Source organism: Phalaenopsis equestris, unplaced genomic scaffold (genome assembly GCF_001263595.1).
Source record: "Phalaenopsis equestris unplaced genomic scaffold, ASM126359v1 Scaffold000002, whole genome shotgun sequence".
NCBI lineage: Eukaryota > Viridiplantae > Streptophyta > Magnoliopsida > Asparagales > Orchidaceae > Phalaenopsis > Phalaenopsis equestris.
The window spans coordinates 49,021,608-49,048,863 of NW_018164444.1; the positions used below are offsets into that span (position 1 = coordinate 49,021,608).

Here is a 27,256-nt window from a genome sequence, read left to right on the forward strand (position 1 = left end):
TAAGGTTTTAGAAGTTGAGTTTAGTAGTTTAGACTTGATTTTTGAAGTTATTTTTGGAATTTTATAAAATTGTAGGATGACACAAAGAATGAAGAGGAGTAAAGGAAAGATCCCTTTTGATTCAAGCAAATTTGTGAGTTTGAAGGCTCAAGATAGGTACAGTGTTACACTGCAATCACGAAAGCTTATCCAGAAGCGTTGTTTTAAGAATCCATGTGGATCTGTAGAAGATCTGATCATTCACCGACAGTAGGAACGATTTTGTTGCTGTAGTTATTTCTGTTGTTAGGGAGTTCTATGCAAACCTCCCTGAAGCTGAAGAAGATCGAGTTATGGTTCAAGGAAAACTGACACCTTTTTCACGGAAGGTAATTAATTTATTCTACCATTTTCCACCAGATACTTTATGTTTTTATGCGAATTATAATCCGACTGAGACAGAGCTAGATGATATCATTTCTTATTTGACGGTTGGAAGAGGACTTTGGAAAATCACTAATGAAAGGAGAGTCAATTTTCCCACGTCAAAGTTGAGTGCACTTTTGAAGGCCTAACACTATTTTATTTCAGCTCGTCTATTGTCAACAAATCATCTCAGTGAAGTTACCATAGAGAGAGAGAGAGAGTAACGTTAAATTATTGTATCCAGGAAGGAAAGCTCATCAACATATGAGCTTTAATATATCAGACTATCATCAACTCTGCCACTGTCGTTACTACTGTAGGTCTGGGATTTGCTTCCTTGATATTTTCTTTATGTGAGCAAGCTGGAGTGAAATATGATAGCTGAGAGGAAGTATTGTTGCCTCTAAAGTCTATTACAAAGGTGAATGTGAAGACTTATTCTGAACGTTCTATTTTCGACTAGAGAGGAGGATTTTCAAGGAGTTATGGAATGGAAACATCTGCTACTTCTACCTCAGCTACTTCTACATCTAAACCATCTACCTCACGTGCTTGTACTTCTAGAGGTGAGTCTATTGAGACCCAAGATCAATTATTACAGAGGATGATGGATAATATCAACTATACCATTGATAAAGTACAAAATTTAGAGAGTTTTGAAGATCATATTGATAGGTATAATAGGAGAAAAAGTGATTGTGAATAGAAATTTCACTCATATTTGGAAGGCCTCATTAGGGGTAACCAAGGAGTGCAATTTATTCCATATCCTAGATACCCAAACTATGAGTCTACAGATGTTTGGAATAGCGGTGATTTTGAAAATGATGAGGAGGAGGACTAATTTATTTTTATGTTTGTAATGTGTATTAGACTATATGTTTGGACTTGAGACATATGATGTGATGTGTTTTTATGTTTTGGACTTGAGACATGTATGTTTGTGTACTTGTTTAGACCTTGTGATGTGTGAGACTTCTAATTATTTAATTGTATTGTGATGTTGAGCTTTGTTAGTGGTTTGTTTTAAATGTTAGGGCAGTAAGTGTTGTTGTGTGTTTAGTACTGTGTTAGTTAGTTTAGGATTGAACTTGATTCTATGTCTTTTGAAAAGTTAAAAATCTTACTAACTTTAGTTTTAAACTTTAAACTCAGAAAACTGCTACCCTGTATTTTTCTTTTATCATGTTAGTGTGTTTGTTTGTTTTTATATTTGTACCCACTGCTTGGAAGTCTATTGAATCTCTACATGTTAAATTAAAATGAAAATGATAAAAAAAAAAATTTATCAAAAACTAATTTCACTCATGTTTTTAGTCTTAGACTTGTATAATTAGGATATAAAAATTCATGTAAACATGTTATTTCAATTTTTATTCCTGCTTAATATCTAATGCTAAACTGTTTAATCTGTTAAAAATTTAAGTTTGGAGGGGGATGAAAAATATTTTCAAAACTTGAATTTTATTTGTTCTCAAATGTGCTACAAGTGAATTTGATTTGAAAAGAAAAATGATTATGTATATGAAGTTATATTATGGAAGTAAAATTTGATTTTAGAAATGAGTAAGAGAATTCAGTTTAAATTTTGAGTAATGAAGGAAAACTTTAAGTTAAAAAATTTTTAGTGTAGAAAATGCTAAATATAGTGTAACTATCTTTAGCAAGAAAAATTGTATTTTTGAAAAATTTAAAAATTTAAACTTTTTTTATTAATACTTAAAATTCTTTTGTTTAAAATAATTTTCAAAATTATTATTATATTTTTAAGTAAAAGATTTATATCAAGACTTTGTTTTAAGAAAGGAGAAGTGAAATTCAAAACCATTAAAAGTCTATCCAGATGTAGTACCTGAAAAGAAAAAAAAAGAAAAGAAAAAAAAAAGAAAAAAAAAGAAAAAGTAAGGGAGGAGAAGCTTGAGAATTAGTGTCTAATTAAAAATTGGTTCAACATTTGATCTTTTTAAAGTATAAGACTTGAGAAACTCTTATGCTTAAGGATATAATATAGTAAGTAAAATTATTTCTAATAAAAAAATTTTAAATGGAGATAATAAAAGGACTAAATTCTAAATTTGGAAAATCTACAATATTTTTGAATTAGATAGGAACTCATATTTTCATCTTTCTCAACATTAAAAATTTCTAAAATTAAAGTTGGTCTCATTTACTGAATATTTTTATAAATTGGACTACGATATTTTTAAATCTAAATCTCAGTAACTCCTAAAGAAACTCATATATATATATATATATATCATACTTATTTGGTTTTTAAAAATTGAAGTGTCACTTGAGGACAAGTAATATTTTAAGTTTGGAGGATTTCAATACACCTAAAATATATAGTATTTTAGACACATTTTTCTACCTATTTTTAAGATATTACACTTTAATGGAAGGTATTTGTGTGTTTTTCTTTCAGATACAAGTACAAAGTTGAAAAAATGCTAAAAGGAGTGAAAAAGAATCAAATTTAGAGCAAAAAGGTGAACATTGTGCTAAAGTGTTTTGACGCTTAAGTGTCAGATCTGACGCTTAAGCATCGGTTAAACAAAGAAGGCATCGCCTAAGCGCCAGAGGCCCTGCGCTTAAGTGTCAGAGGCAGTTATTGGTTGTTTTCTTCATTTGGTCGAATTTTGAAGAGGTATTTTTTGAAGAGGTATTTTGAGGTATTTTAGGCACTTATTGGCTAAAGATAGTGGTTATGACCACTAGAAACGAAAATATTATTAAAAGACTTGTGAAAGGAGGCATCCCTTGGAGAATACATCGAATTTGGACACATTTTGAAGAGTTTTCCAAGGCACCTCTCGAAGACTTATAAAAGAAAGAAGTTTTTACATTTGAAGTTTTTTTCCTTTTATTTTTAGTTTTATTTTGAGAGTTTAGAGTGTTGTAAAAGAGAAGAGATTCAAAGGAACTTCAAGAGTTCGATGGAGGATTTGAGATAAGTTTTTATCTTTTGTTTTGAATTACTTTTGGTTTTAATCGAGGCTTCTTGTTGGTTTGACAATAATTATTACTTTTAAACTAAAGTGTGGTTTTGTTTTCTCCATGGATTCTGAGTAGTTTTTTTTATCTTTCTCATTAAAATGATAAGTAATTAAAGTGTTGGATGGAAGTTGTGGAGAGTATTGATCTTTAATGTTGGAAGAAGTTTTGATGATTTAAATCTATGAACTTCATTTACTTCTTGATTTGGCCAATTTAGTTGTTAAAATTTGTTGTGAGAACATGTAAGAACCGGACTGGTGTTGTCTCAGTCAACAATTGGAAAGAAACACATGACATTGTATGAATGAGAATGTAATTCATATGATTTAGTGCAAATAAATAGGGAAATAATCATTGAAGAGTGCAAAGTTAGAGGACTTTAAAGTGACAGGTTAAAACCCCCAACTTGGTTTAGTGTTTTAGGTTCTGATACGAGATGTTAGCCCCTAGGTGGAGGGAATCGAGGGAACTCTGGAGTGAGAGCTAGTATCTTCCTTGTCTAGCCAGTTTTCAGAACTATTCAAACTTTAAATTAGTCAATGTTCTTTATAGCATCTCTAGTAAGGGTAAAGAATATAATTGCTCATATTTGGCACAACACAATTTGCATATTACCACAACAGAATTTCTATGCTTATTACTGATTCATGATAAACAGAATTTCTATGCTTATTAGTGATTCATGATAAAGAGAAATATATTTTCAAATTCAGTGTTTTTCTTCTACATAAACTTAAGTGATCTTTTTAAATTGTTACTATTTTCTCAAAATATCAAAAATACAAAAAAAAATTAGATTTTAATTACTGCGAATACATCTCTACTTTAAGTAATTGTCTTTTTAAAATAGAACGTTTGTTGTTCAATAGAGCATATTGCATATTTTTCCTGTGGGTTCGATATTCAGGTCTTAATAAAAAAGTCCTATATTACTTGATAACGATATTTATACTTGTGTAGTATCCCAACATATATAAATTGAAAAGTTAAATTCTTATTTACTTCAGGATCAAGTTTTGACTTTGTTGCAAAGTAAAGAAATATAAGTGAAAATATAATTAAAGTATCGTGATACTGTTGCAATAAGCAGTTATCTGGGATCAAGTTTTTGTCGCCGTTGTCGGGGATTAAAATCTTTAAGTAGTGGTGTCAACTTGATAAATCCTTACATATAAAAAATATCGTTGGCGCCGTTGCCGGGGATTAAAATATTCAAGTAGTGGTGTCAACTTGATACATCCTTACATATAAAAAATATCGGGATCAGTTACATACAGGTCTATTTATAACTCTAGACAGAACAGTAAAGAAAACATTGGGTACAATATGTAATTACCAAATTACTCTTGTACCACACCCCTAACCCACATAAAGAAACTACTCTGATTTGGACAGAATCATCTGCTCTGCTTCGCTTCAGAATCCGCCCCTTTATGGTATATGAGTCATATCTAACACATTAACAGTGCAACATTCCATCACAGATTTTCTTCATTTTTTTATAAAACATTCAACATAAAATAAAGCATAAATACTAAACTTATAAGTAAATAAGAAAAGGAAATAAACCACTGTTTTTGGCCTCGGGTCAATGTATTTGGGTATTGAATAGGTAAAGCTGCAGAAAATTTAATTCGAGCATATTACTCAAATGGGAATTCATTGGGTTAACATAACGAAGCTTTCCTTCATTTGATTAGCATGAGAAGTGAAGAAGATTAAGACACTGGGCTCGGGATTACGTGAGAATAGGGTAGTGAAGCAAATTTAGGCGACAAAGTGATTTAGGCGAGGCTTTTTTCTTCTTGATTTTGCGAAATTATATGCAATTATACATACATTGAGACAACTTTTCAATTACTTATATATTCTATACAAATTTTAAAACAATAAAAAGTAAGGTTTTTACTTACAGAGGTCCCTAAAAAAAGTTTCTTACATGTGAAGGTCCCAAAAAATTAAATTGACAAGTTAAGGTCTTATGTTACGGCTCTGTTGCGACTTTGCCTCTGCGACGAGCTCCTCTATGCCACTATTATTGTCGGCGACAGACAGAAACCGTATCCCTCGATCCCGCTCCCGGTGCCAATGATGCCTCACCTCACTTCTCTTTGTACGTCACTTCAGTCGAAGCCCCTTCGTTGTGATACCATCTTTATTAGAGCCACTAATACGCATACAAAGTCCTCTGAACCCCTCCGCTCCTTCCTTGCACCAAAGCCCCCAATTCGATATTTTCTTACGCTGAAACTAAACACATAATTCAGCCCTTTCACTTCTTTTTGTTCACACGATTTTTGCCTCCACCTCCACATCTTTGTTTCAGACGTAGCCATCACTTGATCCAACCCATAATTACGATTCCTTGTGAGTTCATGCCCAACTTCCCTATTCATTTTTCCAATCCAGCCGCAGACCTAACCTTTCACTCGTCTCCTCCACTCTGTTTAATGCTACAAATCCTCATTTTTTCCTCTTCGCTATCGCCGGCAATGACAGCGCTGCAGAGGAGCTCACCGGCGAAGTCGTAAAAGAGCTGTAACAGAACACCTTAACTTATAAATTTAATTTTTTTAAACCTTTATAGGTAATAATAAGTATTATTAAGAAAAAAAATCCCTATTAAAAAATCATAAATAGAATGACTTAAATTATGATCCTAAAAGCCACCTCTATTCAATTATTGGACCTCACATTCTTTCACACTCAACTGCCACTGTATCTTTTTTTATAAACGGTACGTCTCCTCTTTCTCTCTCTCTCCTCTGAATCTCTGAGTAATCTTCTGGTTCCAACATCCACTCCTTGGCTCTAGAAACGGCGCACAGGATTGCATCGGAAACGGCGTGCTACAAAGACTGAAACAAAGCCAGTTAAAACTCCAAGTAACCTCTGCGTTAAAAACTCAAACAACTGGAAAATTACTGATTAAACCTGGCAAAACAAAACCTCTGCTTTCTCCTTCTCTCTCCCTCATCTTTGACTGTTCCTCTAACTTATGCGCACTATCGCAAGTTCTACCTTTGATGATTTATGCACAATATTCGTGATAAGGCTTTAGAGAAAAACGTCTTGTCAGACGTGGATGGGTTGCCGGTCCGTGCCCCGACCAGCCGAGCTCTTCATGAGACCGGATCGAAAGAGGGAGATGAAGCTGACCACAGAAACTTGAGAAGCACGCACGTGTGGTGTGCGTGTGGGAGATCCATGACCCCACCTCCCACATGCCTTAGCTGTTCTTCTACACTCCTGTCGTCTAATCTCTACCACTTTTTTCTTAGAATTAATCATGCAGTGAATAATAATTACATTGTCTTGATGTTTTGGGAGAACTTTAATTGATCCACTTGCATAAAATGAAGCTTAATTACATTCAAATAATTATATTTAGAGTTCCTTTAAACCTTTATTAGTTTTGCAGAAGAACCGATCAAGCTTTGGTATCATGCGTTATTTATCTGGAAATTGTTTATTGGTTGGTCTCGTGCATTTATTGTTTTTTTGGCGTAATTTTTATGAAGATTTAATAATTTGTATATTTGAGAATACAACATTGAAAATGTAGCATTAATCAGTGATGCAATTGACTTATTTTCTTAAGTGAATAAAATTTATTTTTTAGGCAAGTTTGGTACAAAAAAACAGTTAATAATTCAATCATTTGCTTAAATTTTATTTGCTCTCCTATAATACATAATTGCATTTTTGTACAAAAATGATAATCATATAAAAATAGGGATTAAAACTATTTTATAATTATTTAAAGATATGATTTTATTTTTATTTTCAAAATAAATTTTAAAGGGGAACTTATATGCATATCACATAACTTAAATATCTAACATTTAGAAGTTAATATTGGTAATATGTTTAATGTAATGTTAAAATTTTAAGTAGTATATAAGGATTTATTTAGGATAGTTGTAGCTGTTTGAAAAACAGCTGCAAACTGTCGTAGAAGAAATAGCTCTGCAAAAATTTGTTGTGGCTATTTCAAATTTTATTTTAATCTACCACAAAAATTTTTAGAAAGTAATAAGAAAATGATTTCTCAACCAAATCATGGCTAAAAAGTTGTTCTAAACTGACCCTAAGTAAATAATAAAATTAGACAATACATATATAAATATATAAAAACTATATTATATGCATGTAAACTTTTCTCATTTATGAGTATGAAGAAGAATTTTATGGATATTGATACATCATCAAGAAATTCTCATCATCTGACATAATTCTTGAAGCATGACACAGGTTCTGGATGAACTCTAGAGTTAAAAATGTTCAACAAAGTTTAATCAAATTTCATCCAGAGCTTTGATTTTAACAAAATCATAATTAAACTGACCAATTAGATGAGATAGACTTAATAATATCAAACTTATTCTAATTTGAGTCAAATCAATCTCATATCAAATCATTTAATCACTTTTAGATGCTTTCTGGGCATATTTGAAAGGTCAAATGAATGTAAAAATTGACAAACTTATAGTCGAATCGAGCGTCTCGACAAGACGAATCGATTGAGCCCAAAATTGCCCAATTTCAAAATCGTTAAGGCACTCAAATGTTCATCAAATGCTTTCTGATCAAAGGAAGCTCTCCGGATCATCCGATTAAAATGATTCATATTACTGCACTAATTACAATTGTTGTAACTCTTTAAATAGAGTATAACCCCTTACATGAGGGGAAGGAGAGCTTGAAGTTTGAGAAGAGAGCTTGAAGCATTGATAATGAGCTGAAGTCCATGATAACTTCTCATTTCGTCGATCATCTGCAACTGTTGTCGACCATCGTCAACCGTCATCGACCATCGCGAACCGTCGTTGACTACCAACTGTCTGATGAAGTCAGTCAGTCACTATAGGTCTCTGCCCGTTTCTTGTAATAGTTCACTCATACATCAATGTTGTGACTTAAAAGAGCTTATAATCATTTATCATTTATGAGATAAGTGGTTGCAACTGTATTCATAATTTCATAGTAAAATTCTTCAGCTGAGTCAAGTCCCATAATTTATTCTTTTACAATTTTCTACTTATAAGTTTTTAAAAAACAGTGCTGATTAATTTTTCTCTTGTGAATGTGTCGTAAATATTTATATCACACTAAAACGGTAATAAACAACTCCACTGCCGCAAATTTATAATACTGCATCAAATATGATTTGCTTAGGTTAAACAAGCATCATTTTAAGTAATGTGTCCACTTCTACTGTGAAGGGAACCCGCTCTTGATTTGACAGCAGAAAAGAAAGCCACCAGAGGCATGCCTTTCCTCTTACACACACTCTCTCTTTCTGGTGTGAGCAGCCCCCCGTCCTATCTAACTCCCAAGCTCTATTTCTTCCCAGCTTTCTTCCCCTGCCAACCAGAGAATTGGAAAGAAACTCCTTCCCCTTAATTCATTCTGAATTCTATTCTCTTTAAGAGGCTTTTTAGTTACTATGGAGGAATTCCTTCATTTAGGCGGTTCCAGCACAAGAACACCCTTCACTTTCTCCTCGCCCGCGGGCAACTCCTTCTACGGGGTCAGGAACCAAAACCCTAATCTTAACGCTAACACTCCCAAGCTTGAGCCAGGTTCTTCCACTCACTACTCCACAGATGCAGAATCGATCAAAGCCAAAATCATCTCCCACCCTCAATACCCTGCTCTCCTCAACGCTTACATGGACTGCCAAAAGGCAATATTTTTATATATTTTTAATTCTCACATCAGAAAAAAAATAATTTTTTTATATATTTGGCTTATTTATTTGTTGTTGATTAGAGTAATTTTTTGATTTTTCAGGTTGGAGCGCCTCCGGAGGTGGTTGCGCGGTTATCAACGGTGGCACGCGAACTTGAAGCGCGGCAGCTTGCTTCGCCCAGCGGCTGCCGTCGCGGCGCGCCGGCTGATCCCGAGCTCGATCAGTTCATGGTTTGCATATTTTATAAGCTCTGAGTTCAGATCCTTTTTCATTGAAGTTCTAACTGTGTTTATATAGCTCTGCACATCTCGGCCGTACAATCCACTTTAGACCGTTGGGATTAATCTCATAAAATAAGTTTAGTTTTGTACAGAAATCTTGGAGATAATCCCAAGATATATGGTGCAGATCAATTCAGAAATCTAACGTCATGAGTTAACACTTATATTTATATTTTGCATAGAATTTGAAGCTTGATTTCGGAATATATCGTTTTATTCTCTAACTCTTTCCATCTCTCAGGAAGCATACTGCAACATGCTAGTGAAGTACAAGGAAGAGCTCACGAGGCCAGTGCAGGAGGCCATGGATTTTCTTAGGAAGGTCGAATCACAGCTCAACTCACTTACCAATGGCGTCACTGTTCCCTTCTTCACTTCCGGTAATCAATTAAACTTAACTAACCACTCAAATCTAAATATTTTATAAAATATTCGCATGAGATGAATGACGCAAGTCTAATTAATATTCAGACATGCGATTTTTTTAATGAATCAAACGGATAGATAAGTTCAAATTTGAAATCAGGCCTTCATTAATAATATTCGGAGGAGGTAAAGTGTGATAGAACACGTAGTGGTCTAGGAAGTTAGCCTTTAAAGCTTTCGCCTTTGTTTTTAGGGTTCCAAGGCACGAATCTCCTCGAAACCACTAACACTATCATTGCTCTCTCTCTCTCTCTTGCATACAATCTGCTGTCTCTTCTTTCGCTCTAGATTCTTATCAAAACTTTGGGTCATTTCATTCATTTCCACCTGCAAATTGAAACTGGACAAAGTACTGTCATGTCAACCTAGAAAGATAATAATTATGTATAAAGTTATACATGCATGTAGCTTATACTGTTAAAGGCGTGAATGGGGTCAATGCTACAGTGAGCAGGAAGGATACTAATAGTCGCAGTTTAGATATTGTTATAAACGCAAGATGGCCCTATTTCTCACAACCTGTAGATAGAACTTAGTTTTCACTAGGTTTTTATGCATAACTTGAGTATACATTGTACGTAAGAGAAGCATAGCGCTTGTTTAGTTCTGTGCTGTAGGACCGGGCAAAGTCTTCTGTACATTTGGCGTGAACGTTTCATGTTTTAACAGTGGTTTGTTTCTTTTTAATGTTTTGAATTCTTAGGTTTAGGTCTGTTCGGGGAAATATGTTTAAATATTATGTACGTGGAATGAGCTCTATCACATGTGATCTAAAACGGTAAAAAATTATCATTCTCGTGAAATAATTTTGGGAGATGTTTATTTGCCGAACGAAAGTAAATTCACATGTTGATGTTCACTGCAAGGGAACGGAGTTTCAGTGACTTCTCAAACAAGACCTTAGTGGTGACAGATTGATGGCTTTGTTTTATTAATTGATATAATAATTATAAAGAAAAACTGCATTTATGCATCATGAGCGATGCATTATTGACTGTGTATGAAATGAAACGATAAGTGAATGTATTATTGACCGTGTATGAAATGAAACGATAAGTGAATGTTTTTATAAGTGATACATTTTTTTAGGAGAGTTGATGGATCATTTGGCCCATCAAATAGCTAAATGATCAAATAATCAAATGATGCAAATCCGCAAAAACTAGCTAAATGATTAAATTTTAAATTTGATTATATCGGATCAAAAATTAATACCATTTTGTCAAATATCTAAAAAAGGAAGCAAGTTGTAATTTACAAAATTACTTTTATCCCAAATTTATTCATACTAATTTTATTTTATATTTTTTAAATAATACGATAATAATCATATTGTAAAAAATAATTAAATTATTTTAGCAAATAATTAAATTTTTTTTGGAGGAGGTGTGGGGGTTAAGAAATAGTCAAATAATACAAATTAGCAAAATTAAAAAAAATATATATATATATGTATATCTGAAAGGGGAAAAATGCATCATCATCATTGTTATTATAATTAGTTCGATGTTTATTACTTTTAGTCTTTTATGTATTTTATTTTGTTTTCTATTTGAGTTTTCCATCTAAATTTAAAGTCGGGGAACCTGCAATTTTAGCCTTGTAAATTGACAATATTCCTTTGAATTAAAGATTAAAGTAATATTAAAAAATTCTAAATTTTATGCTTTGATCTAGCCTTCTTTTGCTTTGTCCTCTCCTCTTTTGCTTAAATCTATCTTGAAAGCCCTCTATTCTTTGGTGCTTGCTTGTAGCAATGAGTAACATAATCGAAATCCAAATTAAAGCATTATTTAAACCATTTAAATTTCTAGTTGCTTTTTTTTACCCATTTCACTCAATCTTATTATTGTTAATTTCAAGTTTTGAAATAAATCTTAAGAGCTATATATAATTAGAATAAGATTAAGTGAAAGATAAATGATAATTCATTTTGTCAATATAATATTTAACTAATGTACATCAAAGTAGCAAAAAAATAATAATAAATAATAAAGAGATTAAGCAAAATATAAACATTATCAATTCTGTCTAAACATATAAGAAAAAGTAGAGTTGCTTCATTTTATCAATTTAATCAATTCTATCTAAAACCAATGTAAGAAAAAGTAGATTTGTATCATAATCTCAGCAATTATCAAAGAAATTTGTATTGTTGAGAAGTTTATGCATATTTTAATACTCCATCAATTGTCCTGGCAGAATATGTTATAAGAAAATTCAATAATATATAAGTTTGAACTGTCAAACCTAATCAATAATTAAAATACAAAATGCAAGGCACTAAAGCATATAACATGAATAATTAAAGGAATGATTTGCTTTGCACTAGCAAGTATTAAGTATCATAATATCAAGAAATTTAAAATATTAATGTATCAGTAAAAGTATATTATGTATTTTTAAGTAATTTATATTATTGTTATGCTTATGATCATCTCTGATAAACTTTAAGAAACACATTTGTTTGCTAAAATTAATGTGCAATCATAAATGGAACACTCCCACACACGCACACAATGGTAAACACAAATTTCATAAATATTCAATAATATCTCTAAAGGCCCATCCTTTTGATTAGCAGTTATTATAAAGTTTTAATGACGTTGAATTCTGATTTGTCCGTGAATCACACCTTAAATAATAGGGATTTTGAAATGAGAGAGAGAGAGAGAGAGAAGTGAATAGCAATGAACAGTGATATGTCTTGTTCATCTTTTTTTCTCATAAAATGATCTTTCTATTTATAGGAAAAAATGTACAATATAGTGTTATTACACGTGTGCTCCTGTTTTAATGAGGGTTGTACGAGATATTTTATGTATTTTACGTATATGAGGTTGTTGCTTCATTGCTCTCTAGCTCAGTCGACTGAGCATGTTGACTTTTAGCTTGGTAATGACAGTTTGATTGGCTAGGTTGAGTTGTCATTGTCACTTGGCTGATTTTGATTGTTTTCAAGTCCACGAGACCGATTTGATCGGCTAGATTTTGCTGATCAGTTGATCTAGTCTGGTTGTCGATTCTTGATCCCTTGATGAGGAGCTCATTGGCGGAGCCAGACTTGACGAATAGGTAGAAGTTGAATCACTGTAACCCGACAGGTAACTCATTCCTCAGTAAGGAGAGCTTGTGGGATGATCATAAGACTCTGTTGTAATATCAACTATTGGTTCCTAATTAGGAGCCTCGAAGGCATTTGTGGGATAAATAGTGATATTGACTGGGCCCTTCTTCGAGTCGAATCTACTAGAAGATAGGTTGTTGTCTTTGACTGGTTTTCTTGTAGTGGTTAGTTTGGATGCTTATTTGTCATGTTTTAGTTTGACTGGTTTGAATTAGGATTGATTGATCATTTTTTCATCCTTCTACTGACACGACCGGCCTTCAGCTTTGGCTCAAACGACTACATCAGATAAGTGAGTCTCTTGGTTTTTCTGTCGGTGGGTCTTACTGTGTTGTATTTTTTTTTTTTTTTGACCTTTAAATCTTTTTGGGATCAACGCAGATATATTTTTTATGTACATGTTTTACTTCTCCAATTCTCTTACTTCTCTTACTTCTTATAAGTGATACCATGATAAGAATAAAAGAATTTAATATAAAAATGGATTGCATTTTTTTTAATCAATGATTCAATAATTAAACTCTCTTGTTTTCTATCTCTGGTTCTTGTAAATAGGGCATAGACATGACTATTTGACATTTCATATTTGTTTTGCATCTTTTCTAGTCTGAATTTGATGGTTTCCAACCGCTGTCATGGACAACATGTCTAATTTACTAGTTGATCTCCCCAATAAGGAGTTGCTTATGGCTACCTTTGTGAAACAGAAAAGGGGGCACCGCTCAGAAAATGAAACAAATAAGAAGAAAATTCTTGGCAAGATGAAAATAGACAAGCCGATGGATAAGTAAGGTCATCTTACTCATTTCTTGGTCCTCAACTGTGGGAAAATTGGGTGGATGATGCAGGTAGATTGGGCTGATCGTGCATCGATCCATCAGTTCAATCTTCTTTTGTGGCTTAAGTCTTGCTACTACAGGAAATATATTGATTAGCGTCGGAGATTTCTGATGCTACTCAAGTTTTATGTCGGATTTATATAAAAAATTTTCTGACATTAAAATGGGCATCGTTAATTGGGGTTACATCGACATTTATGCCGGATTTTTATTTACATCGAAATCACCATCATAACAATCCACCGTTGTAAATTTCCATCGTGAAAACAGTTGACACAACTTTAACATCTAATTAGCGTCAATCATATGTAGCTTTGGGATTTTACTATTTTACCTGCATTTGTTTCTAGAAGTTATATCTCCTCTTGCCAAACTATTTCAGGTTCAATCTTGCTTTGATGTTCTCTTTTGTTTTTCCCTTAATTTCCAAAACAATATTAAATATATCATAAAAAAAATTCTGCTTAATATGCATAACATCCAAATTATGCCGGTCAGATAGGTTCTCCAGTATGGAAGATCCAAAAAAATACTCTACATCATCTCGTTATGTGTAATGCCAAAATCTGGAAGATGACTCGAGGCTAGTTTCGATCTTTCAGTGATCTTTAGCACTTTACTGATTATCAACAATAAATTGCTTCCACTTATCCTTAGGAGTGGAGTTGATCTTTTAGCTCAATTTTTAAAAAATACATCTTTATTTTTCCTGAAAGAGTGATCACATGCTAATAACTCTCGATAACAATTGAACCAAGAATTTTTTTCTTCAATGTTTCAAAGTGAATGCTTTATACATGTTCATATAGTAGGGATAGACCAATTTCACGGTTGTGCTCCAACTACATAATATTATATATGTCGGGAAATCACTGATCATTCACATAAGAGCAGGTTTAAGGTCAAAAATTTGTTTCATTGCAATATCATAATTCAACACACATGTTCACCACAATACCTGAGCTCATTTATGATAGGTTGTAAGCACGTCAATTTTATATTTTGAGCTTTTTAGACTTTGTATGATCAATGTTAGAAGTAAGAAAAATAGTCATACATATATCAGGAGGCAAATTATATGTTGTGCTAATAAATGACCAACATGAATTAGGTGTTACCAACATGTCAAGCCTAACGTAGCGTAGTTCTGCTGCAAAGTCTGGATAATTGCGATCGAAGTGTTTCCAGGTTGCACCTGCTGAAGAATGAGTCATTCTATTAGCACCAATAGTTTCGGTAGCATGTAATGTCATCAGAGAAGCTATATGCATAGAAGCAAGCAATCGCTGAAGCCGTAGAATGAGCGAAAATAAAAGAGATATTTGTAAGAAATATTTTTTCTACTTTTACTCTTTCTCCCCCTTGGTTTGCACCTATCAGCACTACAAACTCTACATTTCGTCTCCAGTGCATAGTCCTTGTAATATAACATGCAACAATAATCGCAACATTTTTTTGTTTTCATATCGTAATCCTAACTTCGACACTAACTTTTTTCTTCTGTACAAATCTTCAAAAGTTAAATTATCTATAGGGTTCATCTCATTTAATAATTGCTACCTGATTGAAGCATTCCCTGGGCATGTTGAAATCATATTTGATACTCAACATTCTCAGGGCATCGAAAATTTGTATGTGAAGTGCATCATTTCCAGAAAATTTATTGTGCAGGGTTTAATAATTCAAAAATTTATTCTCACTGCTCAGTTCTTGATTATCATCATGCACACTACCAACAAAATGATCCCTGCTGGCATCGACAATCATTTTCTCAATCATGCCAAAAGCATAAAACGTTGAAGGGGCATAATTTGATGAGGCTCTAACATAAACATACTGAATATATGGTTCAAAACTCACCATGTGAAGTTCAATGTCAATAATCAAGTTTAAATCCCTATGGTATAGATCCAACTTCACTTCGTTAGATTTCAATTAAGTTTGATTTATGTGCTTCGCACAAGGGCATCAGAATATGCATTCTGAAAGGTAAACGGTGTTGCGATGCACCTGCAAGAATTCCTCAACACCAGTCAAATACTCGTCAGTAAGTTCTTTTCTTCTTGGATATGATATATTATATATCCATGATATCATGTTTCAAATATCCATCTACAACATAGATGTACCTCTATAGATCAATATAATCATGTATAGGTCATTCAGACAATATGAATCCCATGTATTACATACATATAAATTTAGTGAGGTCGGCTACATGAATTTTTTTCTTCATTACGTCCTACTAATTGTCATATATTTCATTCAATTCTAACCGATTAAGACCATTTTTTACAAAATGTGCTTTGGTCTTTTTAGGTTTACATATACCTTTCTTAACGAAAGTCATATTTATAACATCTACTATCCTAGTAGGGTTATTAGATGATCGACGTTGACAAAATGAAAAAAACATTTTTCCTACGAAAGGTGGTCGACTAGATGAAACTTCTTTTTCCATTGCGTCACGAGGGCATCAAAACATGCCTTCTGAGGGAGTTGTGATGTCGCATGCACAAATTTCTCGTCAGTATGTTCTTTTCTTCTTGGATATCATTTGTTATATATCCATAATCTCATATTTCAAATGTCCATATGCAACATAAATGTAACTCTATAGATCAGTACAATTAAGTGTAAGTTGCTCAGACAATACAAATCTCATGTATTACATACAAACAAATTTAGTGAGGTCAGTTACATGAATTTTTTTTATTACGTTCTACTATTGTCATATTTTTCATTCAATTCTAACTGATTGAGATCATTTTTTACACAACGTGCCTTGGTCTTTTTAGGTCTACATGTGCCTTTCTTAACAAAAGTCATATTTATAACATCCACTATCCTAGTAGGGTTACTAGATGATCAACATTTAAGGTGACAAAAAGACAAAGCATTTTTCCCACGAGGGTTGGCGAACTACATGAAACTTCTTTTTCCATATGTTCTGTTGAGTGTCATATTTTCATTAAATTAATAGATTAAAATCATTTTTATATAACCTTAAATCCACAACGGGCGAACATAAATCTTGTAGATCCATTGATTCATAGGATTTACTATATCTTGAATTTACAGCCGAAATAAGTGAAATATGAATTTACAGCATCCCGTGATTTATTTTGTTCAAATTGATCGTCTCAAAAGAATGCTAAAATCTCGTCTAAATCTCATCTTAAATCCATTGCGAAACAACCCCTACATGTCTAACACCTAAACTTTATATTTTACAAATAAAAACCACACAACTCTTATATGCAATACATAGCTAAGACAAACTTTTCTGGGGCATTTACATACATAGCACAAGATTCTTATGTATTTATAAATCTCCTACCTAAACTTCTATATGTAAACACGTAGCACTCAAATCTTTAATATCACATAAAAAATAGCACTAACACCACCTAAACACAAAGCCTAAGCATTACATGGCTAACACCTAAACTATTCAAGTCATATGCAACACATATCTAATACATAAACTCTACTTTCCACTTAAAAATCATTTAATCCCTCCACATTACATATCCAACACTAAAATTTTGATTTTTGCACATGCTAGAATAAAAAAATAAAAAAAAATACATGAAAGCATGCGGTGAAATCAATCCAAAACATCGGAAATGGAACTCTGAGATGGAGGAGTGTCAGAGGAGGAGTCTCGGAGGGGACAAAGCAGTGATCGGGAAGAATAAAGAAGAAAATGAGTGTTGCGGCTCGGTTTGGAGTTTTTTAGGGCATTAGCATCAGAGTAGCGTTTGCTTTTTTTTTTCGACACTAATTATTAACTATTATCATTGAAGTGTCGTTATATAAATGCAACCCCCATTAGCGTCCATTTTTTCATTCATGGGACCGCACACGATGCTAAATGGACGATATAGCGTCACTAATTTTGCATCGACAATATGTTCGACGATAATTCTGACACTAATCTGGTATTTTTCTGTAGTGTGCTGACTGAAAAAACCACACAGGAAACGGTTGGTTCCTTACTGTGCCTAGGCCATTAGAAGTCATTGATGTTTTGGCACTTCCTGGTAAGAGTGATGTGTATATTGCAGGTACTGAGTTGGATCATCTCTTCTATATGAAGAACATCAGTCTTGTTCGTTAGGTTTTGATTTTTTTTATCTCACTTTTCTTATATTGTTTCTTGTTTTACCTGACTCGGTCCTGGTAGTCCTAGGTGATGATTCACCTTCGACAAATGTGGGTGAAAACCCAACCACAGTGTCAGTGACGGTTTCTAATAGGTAGGGAACCATCGCCAAAGCTGGACCGGTTTTCTAGCTAGCAGAGGTTTTTATTGATGATTGGGTGTTGTGGGTCAGTTCTAGTGCATTTTGACAATCAGACATTAATCGTCATTATTGATCAAATTTTAATATTTTTTTTACAAATACATTTATTCATTGTTGCCTGCTTTAAAAAATTTTTACTGATAAGATAACATGAGTTGTTGTCGGTTTTGAAAAATATTTACTAATCAGATGTCATGCATCGTTATCGATTTTTGAAAGTTTTTCCCATCTGGACGTCATGCTTCATTGTCGGTTTCTCCGTTCAGGTGAAAACATCATTGGTGAGACGGTTCGAGTTCTCTAAGTGTCAATTGGACTTTGATGATTACTTTCTTGAGTTTTCCAAGTTCTCCGAGTGTCAGTCAAATAAGAATTGGAATGATAACTCATTTTCATTGTCGAGTTAGGGGTTGGTAACGATTTTGAGTTTGACACCTTCGGTGTTATGCTCTTGGTTGCTCAGTAATCCGAGTGCCTTTGTGAGCCATCGAGGTGAGTTTGAACCGAGTAGCAAGGATTGTATTCGCCTATGACATTTTCTATGTTCGATTATCTTCTCAGTTCTGAATGATGCAAGGTAGGAGTTTTATTCCTCTGTCGATGTGTGTCCGTTGGCTAGTTCCAATAGCTTGGTCAATGTCTTTGGTCACTTTAGACCCAAGGCATACCTTTAACCCTTGAGCTAGGGCATCATGAGCTACTGCAAGCTCCAAGTCCCTTCTAACATCTCCCACTGGAAGCAGGTGATGAACGAGCGGAGGCTCTCATTCTCATTGTCTAATTTGCAAGAAGGGCTGTGAATTTTTCTAAGGCTTTTGGGCATTGGCAAACTGCGCCACAAATATTCACTTGAAGGCAGCGACGATGCGATCACTCTCAATGGCAATGTGTTGAACAGTTTTAGAGCTGACTCCCTCAACACGATGAAGAAAAGAAAACACTTCAATGCGTCGGTGATCTCTAGTGGATACACAATGTAGCTAGCTGAATGAGGTTATGTCCCTATACGACTACAGTGGTAGGATCTTGAACCTCTTTGGGGGCTCGATCTCTGAGATTTGTCGAAAGAATACATTCTCTTGCTATCAGGTGCTTCAATGAGCTTGAATCAATGTTTGTTGATCGGTGCCAACCCAACACTATGAAATTATTGGGAGACTTCTTTTTTTCCAGGGTTGAAGGGGCTCTTCAGCCGTTGGGCACTGGCCCCTCTTCTCGAGGATGTTGCTCTCTTTTTGAGTTAGTGCTCTCAGATGGCATCAAGCATTTGATCTTTCAACTGCTAGATCTATCGAGTCAGAAACTCTCTTGTGCACTCCATTTTGTCGGTGTCTCTATTATGAGTTTTTTCCTTATGTGTTGCACCTTTTCTTGTCTGTGACATAATCTACTCTCACAACATCTTTTAAGATGTTCAATCATGCTTTGTTCGTGAATCATACCCCAAGGAATAAAGCGTATGAATGGGTGGGTAGAGAGACAGAGATGTAATGAACAGTTATACGTCTTGCCTATCTTTTTTTTCTCATAAAATAATGTCCACATTTATAGAGGATATAGTACAATATAGTGATATTGCATGTCTGCCCCTGTTATAATGAGGGTTATACAAGATATTTTAGCTCTTTAACATATATGGGCTTGTTGGCTTGTCACTCGGATACTCTCTAGCTCAGTCAGCTTAGGTTATTTTTCTTCAGCTTTAGGTTGAGTAGGGTTTGTTCGTCTGCTGAGTTTGATTGGCTTGGGGTAGCAAGACTGATTCAATCGGCTAGGCTTTATCGATTGGTTGAACTAGCCTGGTTGTTGATCTTTAATCCCTTGACGAGGAGCTCTTGTTGGCAGAGTGAGACTTGATTATCAAGTATAGAATGAATCACCATAACCTGATAAGTATCTCGTCCTTCAACGAGAAGAGCTACATGATGACCAAAAAACTCTGTTGTATTGTCCACTCTTAGTCTCAAATAAGGATTCTTAGGGGCATCCGTGTGACAGCTAGTTATATTCGTGTGACAGCTAGTTATATTAAGGAATTGGGGCCTTCCTCGGATCTCATCTACTGGAAAGGAGGTTGCTGCCTTAGGTCAACTTTCTCGTAGTAGTTAGCTTGGATACTCATCTATCTTGTTTTAGTCCAGTTGATTTGAATTTGGATCGATCGGTCGTCCTTCGGCTTTGGCTCAGACGACTACATTTGATTGCATAAGTGGGTCTTCTGTTCTTCTGTTGGTAGGCTTTTCTTTGTTTACTTTCTTTCTTTTGGACCATTATATCTCATCGGGTTCACCATTGACACATTTTTATGTACAAATACCAAGCCTACAATATATATCTATAAATATTTCATAAGCCAATTTTCAATCAACGTTTTATGATCAATATGGCAATTATTAGTTGCACATCAAAAAAATGGTTGGTAAAAATAAAATTTATATGATTTGATAATGACAGGTGCATAAATATAAATATTACTATTATTAAAATTATTTTTTACTTAAGAACTTTTGTCGTAATAAATCTAGACAAAATTATTTATATTACTTGATATATCAATATGAATATTAAAAAAATCTAGTGGCATGTAACAATTAGTTGAAACTGTAAGCAAAATTGCCAACCTACAAATATCCAAGAATATGTTATAGAATTTTAAAGATAACACCCCTTACAAAAAAAGGAACTTTATTTTTATTCAATTAAAATCTTAAACTACAATAAATAAATAAACACGTGATAGCTTGAGGCATAACCTACACCAACTCAATTGCGCACATTAAGCATTTAATAAACATACTGAGAGTGGCTTTCCAAACCTCTACAACAAGTTATTCTGAAACTAATACAGTCTACTTATCATTACAATGATTTAAATACATAAATTCTGCAGCCAGATGAATGCTACTCTTGTGAATATATATATATATATATATATATTTTTATCTCACTATTTCTTGTTCATACATGTCTTTCATGATCAATCATTGATTTCATAGTTGATACATTCTCTTAGTTTATGCACTGTAACACTATTGATTCAGAACTACAAAAAATGTAATTATTATGATTTTTGTTTGCATTATTAATTGTGGCATTCTCCTCCATCATGACTAACTGCTTCAACTTCATGCATTCTATGATGCCAATTAGACATTTAACAAAGATGATCTCACCTCCCTGTGTGCTCATTTTATCTTCCTTGGTTGAAACCTCATCTTTTAAAGTGCCAATTGGCCATCTCTTTTATTGCGGCTCATTATTGTTCTGTTGCCATCGTAGTTGCTCAGGATCACTGGATGATCTGCTCCTAACTCATTGTAACTTGGCTGCTACTTCTTCAATCCGTAGTTATCTATTGTAGTAATGTGATTGCCACTCATTTATATAAATTTCATGGCTTTCAAATACAAATTTGTGGCATTTATTTGTCATTTTATTTAGAAATGAGTACAAAAGTGTGACTTTGTTGGGCTCGCATGTAATTTTAGAATAAACTAATGAATACCAAACCACTTTGGCTTACTCGTTTCTTTACATAGTGCATCAAGATTGAATCCTTCAACTAGACTTCCATCTAAAGGAGCATGTAAAGGTATAAAAGCATCATTACCATTAGTTTCTCATTTTTAGTCTTATATATATTTATTCAATTTTCTACTTGAGTTTCCCCCAACATTTGAAACTGAGAAACCTACCCTTTGCAATCCTGAACATTTCTATATATTCATAATATATCTATAAATGAATAAAGGCATTTGTTCAAACCTTGTACAATAATAACAATCAAACAAAGATTTAAAAAAATTAAAAAAAATGCAATTCGCAGGAATCATTGCATCTTAGTTTTATCAATTATAATTTTGATACATGAAACTTTGCTCGTTAAATTATATTAATAAAGATTTTCATAAATTCAATGATTTAAGTTCATGCTTCTTATAAGAATCAAGAGTTCTAGTTTTCTTTCTCTCTTTTCCCCCTTTTTGTTCTACCTTCCCAAGGATGGGATCTATCGAGCATAGGTAAAATGACAATGACTACCAAAATTCTTAACAATCGAATTATTTGACTCCCACTCTTAGTTATCTTTGTTGTTTCAATTGATATAGCATTCTTATTTCCTTTATTTTTTATTCTTTTATCAAATTTACTATTACAACTTTTTGGCCTAGTTTCTTCTCTCTAAATTTTGTTTAAACTTAAAAAATTGAGCTTATGCTTAAGCTTTATGCTGATATTATTCAAGCTTAGAATCAAATTAAGGAAAAAAGTATTACATATGGATTGCGTATGAGCATATTTACGATGTATTTTTTCCTAAATACACCCAAAATATACCCTAAAGTATATCAAATATGTACCTATGTTATATGTATATAATAATCTCTCCAAATTAAGAGCGGCTAGAGCTCAATTCAACATGTTTTCACCCTTTTCTCCATAGAAGGTCAATTATTTTTTTCACTAAAACACATTTAATTTGCTTGTAAAAATTTTAAAATTTATCTTGTGGCCAATATTTTAAAATTTCACGAACTGAAACTAACCCATTTTTTGACATTTTAAAAATAATTTTAAATTGGGGAAAATATTTTTGTATTGAAATTTAAATGATTATTATTTAGAAATAAAATGAATAATTATGATGCGCGGATTGCCCCCGCTTCACTTGTCATCTGATACTTCCATTCACAGCTACAAATCATTAACTTCTTCATCTATTTATTGTTCTTCATTCATCTTTTTAACCTTACTAATTACTGATTACAAACTTCTTTCATTATCAATGCTCCCTTAACTAATTATTTTCCATATGTTCCATGACATCCCATTTGTATCTAGAATGATCTAGTCACAGAATATTTGCTCCTTGAAGAGCAACATTCCCTGTGTGCACTAACACTTTGTGAAAAGTAAATGGTGGTGAAGTATAATTTTCAGAATTTTGTAAGATTTATGTGCTCATATAGATAAACTTTTGAAGTAAAAAAATGTAATGATCCCTAGAAGTTATACTACTTGCTTTATTTGCCTATATTTTGCAGTGATTCGCATAGACTTATCATGCAGCACTGTATGTTAATAGCTGTGATATTTTTTTCTTTGCTTCTATTGACATGTGAGTCATGACACTTGTCTGAGACCTTATGCTACTCCTTTGCATAAATTTTTAATTGCTTTGGAGTGTAACTAAATATTATATATGGAAAGTCAATTTTCAATAATTGGAGGGGATTCGAATTTTTTTGAAATTATTGCTTAAAGAGTTATCGCATTACATATATTTTACAGAAGAAATTCAAGTAAGATGCCATGTTTTTTAAGCTACTCCGCTGCTATGTAAATTTAGCTAATTAAGCCACTCGGAAAAAATAAGTTCTAACAGTTTTGTTTTTTGCTTCTTATCACGAGCTTGTTTTGAATGAATTTAAACTTTTAGCTGCTATTTTCTAACTAATCCGAGCAAAAATTAAGGCTGGTTTAGTTAATCTTAAGTGTTAATGATGTGATTTTGAGTCAATCCGGTTATTAGACTGGTTTAAACTGATTTTAGTTTGATTTTTTGCTTTAGCTCGTTTCAATCTTGAGCTCAATCTGAGCCAGAAAATCTGAAATGCATTGTAAGAAGCTGTGGATCACGTGGTTAGACAAAAAGATTAGACCTAACCTTATAATACAACAACAACTATAAGAAGAAGTCTTTATCCCACACTCTGGGGTCGACTACATGAATCATTTTTCTCCATTGTGTCCTATTGAGTGTCATATTGTTATTTAATTCTAATAAATTAAAATAATTTTATACAATATGCCCAAATCTTTTTTGGTTTACCTTTACATTTTTAACATAAGTTGAATCAAAACATCTACGCTTTTAACCGGATCATCGGTGGTCAATGTTTAATGTGACTAAACTATCTAAGATGACTCTTTTCTAATTTTGTTGTTACTGGGGCAACATTAACTCTTTCACAGATAAATTCGATTAGTATTTTATCTCTAAGTGTCAAACCACTCAACCTCCTAAGCATTCTCATATGAGCAACACTGAATTTAGTTTTATGCTTCTTCTCTTTTAAGGGCCAACATTCCGCGCCATAAAGCATTGCAAGTCTCACTGGCAACCATATAAAATTTTCTTTTGCGTCTGAGTGTTACTTTTCTATAACACAATAGGCTTGGTGCATTCCTCCACTTCAACCAACTAACTTGAATTCTATTAATAACATCTCCATCTATATCACCATCACTGTGAACAATAAACCCGAAATATCTAAAACGTTCACACCTTTTATGGATTTGATCACAGATGGTACATCTCTGCCACTAGATCTACTACCATGAAAATTACATTCCATGTATTCAGTTTTAGATCTACTCAAACAAATACTTTTAAACTCTAATATAGACTCCATAATTCAAGTTTTTCCTGAACTTATAATATGCATAAAATTACATGTGGTGTTGAACATACATTGACATCAGTGGTGAGTGAAGGCATTGTCCTTTCATGAATTCCTCTTATATCCAAAACTTAATTATAATGTTGATGGTCTCTTAACATTTATTTATTTGTTACACCGTTATTCTTAAAATGCTTTCTCCTGGTTTTCTAACCTACTTGACTTACACCATGCAACAACTATTCATCTCGCATTCACTCTTGATATAAAAATGTAGCAGATGAGAAATGCGAAGGAGTAGTTTCGTCGGAAGAAGATCAAGATGGCAGCGGAGCAGAAGCAGAAGCAGAAGTCCCTGAGATAGACCCTCGGGCTGAAGACAAGGAGCTAAAGCTTCATCTCCTCAAGAAGTACAGCGGATATCTCAGCAGCCTTAGGCAAGAATTGTCTAAGAAAAAGAAGAAAGGAAAGCTACCTAAGGATGCTAGACAGAAGCTTCTCAACTGGTGGGAATTACACTACAAGTGGCCATATCCATCGGTACAGTATATCATTCCATATATGCAAGACACCTTCAAGGCCAGTAGAGGTGTAAGTGAGTCAAGCAGAGTCGTGAGCCGGCTCTAGATCGACTAGATAAGTGGCTCGTTAACTGAGCTCGATGAGCTAAAAAGCCAAGCTCAAGTCAGTCCCGGCTCGACTCGTTAGCTTGTGAGCCGGCTAGTTTAAAAAAAATTAATATAAAATATATTTAAAATATATCATAATTGAAAATATTTTCTTTAAATTATTAAAAATGTACGAAAAACTGATATTTTATCTTATCAAGTGATTTCTTATTAATTATATCTTAAATGTTCATTTTATTTATTATTTAATTACGATGCTAAACAAGTAACTCGTGAGCCGATTTGAACTCGTAGAATTAAGCTTGAGCTCAAGCTCGAACTCGATTAAACTAATCAAGCTCAAGTCGGGGGCAGCTCCAGCTCGAGCTCGGCTCTGTCCTTTTACACCCTTGGCCATACAAATATGAAATCTTTTCATTTTTATTTTCATGGGTGTTATGATCAGGAAACTGAGAAAATAGCTCTGTCGGAGTCGACGGGGCTGGATCAGAAGCAGATCAACAACTGGTTTATAAATCAGAGAAAAAGGCATTGGAAGCCATCTGAAGACATGCAGTTTGTGGTAATGGATTCATTTCATCCACAGAACGCTGCTGCTCTTTATATGGGTGGTCAGTTCTTAGCTGATGGAAATTATCGATTCGGACCTTAATTAACCCGTTAAGAAGAACCACGTATTGGCCTTGGAAGCTGAATTTCTGAATGAATTTCAGAGCTAATTATTGTCTTGAAAGCTGATTATGCTTTTTTACTTTCTTTTTTTTTTAGATTTTATTTTACTATTTGGAGAAAGGTTGGGTGCTATTTGTTTAATATGAGTCTCCACTGTGTTACTTTTTTATTTAAGGTGATGTAATGCATCTTCATGAGCAAGTGTATGTGGGAGAATTATAGTTTCTAAAGTTGAATGTTGTGCTTAAGGTTGTATTTATGATTTTAGATTATTCTCAATTGATTTTTTGTAAAATGCATGGCAGAGTTATAAATTAGATTAATGTAGTTTATTTTGGTAGATTATATCATCATAATGGAATACATAATGTAAAATTTTCTCATTTATATTAAGTATGTTGATTGGAGTATCTATAAACAAGGGTTTGATGTAATTAAGACATTTTGTAAAGATCAACATCAAAATTATAGAAAGATGCCGGCTAGAAGAGTCGGATTTAAGGTGATTTATTGATATGTGATCGATTTATATATAAATGTTCAGAGCGAAATGTTTCATTTGCTTTGTTTATTAGAGTTATGATGTATTATAATAAGATTGAAGATTGCTTATTTTATTCCAATCTAAAATTTTTTATTAGGTAAGTGTAAACATGGAATTAAAAAGAAGCAAAAAAAAGAGGACAAAAAAAAAGGAAGATTTATACCACTTGATTCATATGCATTAACATATCTAACAACTAAATTTAAATTTTTACATATATATCATCTTACTTGTGCATGAAAATATGTATTTTATTTTTTATAAAATAATATTAATTATTGATCAAGCTTTAATAATTGGTAACAATATTTGAAATATTTAATTCAAGGTTAGGCTTTCTTAAAGTATCATGTGCTAAATTCATGTTCTAATTATCGAAATTGACATTAAAATGTTAGGCAAAATGAGACTAGATTTTGGTGGAAAATGCAACAATGTAGAACATGTATGTATTCAACATGATCACAACATTGATATTTAGTGGCCGAAAAATAATCACCTATCTTGAAGAGCAATATCAACAAAGATGAAACAATTGTATGTTCTATGTGCCATTTTGTTCCAAAGTAATATCATAAAATATTCAATTTTGATGTATAATAGTATTCCAAGAAGTCAGTGAAGGAAGAATGATTACTACTCGTTATTTTAAAAGATAATGATATCAGTTTTATAGATGATATTAGATGTAGAATGTATCGACCAGATCAAGCGGCACGGAATTTTAGAACTGAGATATATTTCACATCTTGATTATAAGATTTTAAGTAGTTGCATTATAAAGCTCAAGTAGTTTGAAAGGATATCTCATAAAAATTGATAATATTTATAATAATGATAGTTCTTGAAAATATGTTATAAAAATGGATTAATAAAATTTAAAACAATTTCATAATTGTTTTAAGAGAGCCTTGACAATCATTATTG

At 33.0% G+C, this 27,256-nt stretch overlaps 1 protein-coding gene across 2 annotated transcripts; it reads left to right on the forward strand.

Moving 5' to 3' along the window:
- Positions 1–8,650: 8,650 nt before the first annotated feature.
- On the forward strand, positions 8,651–26,052 carry LOC110039374 (homeobox protein knotted-1-like 2). 2 transcript variants are annotated; one of them, XM_020744408.1, is made up of 5 exons: positions 8,651–9,091; positions 9,199–9,327; positions 9,620–9,758; positions 24,762–25,024; positions 25,559–26,052. In XM_020744408.1, exons 1-5 carry the CDS (start codon positions 8,852–8,854, stop codon positions 25,763–25,765), a joined length of 978 nt encoding a protein of 325 aa, XP_020600067.1. In that variant the 5' UTR covers positions 8,651–8,851; the 3' UTR covers positions 25,766–26,052. The 2 variants fall into 2 exon arrangements, with proteins under 2 accessions (XP_020600067.1, XP_020600068.1); XM_020744409.1 differs by having other exon boundaries at positions 24,765–25,024.
- Positions 26,053–27,256: the final 1,204 nt, after the last annotated feature.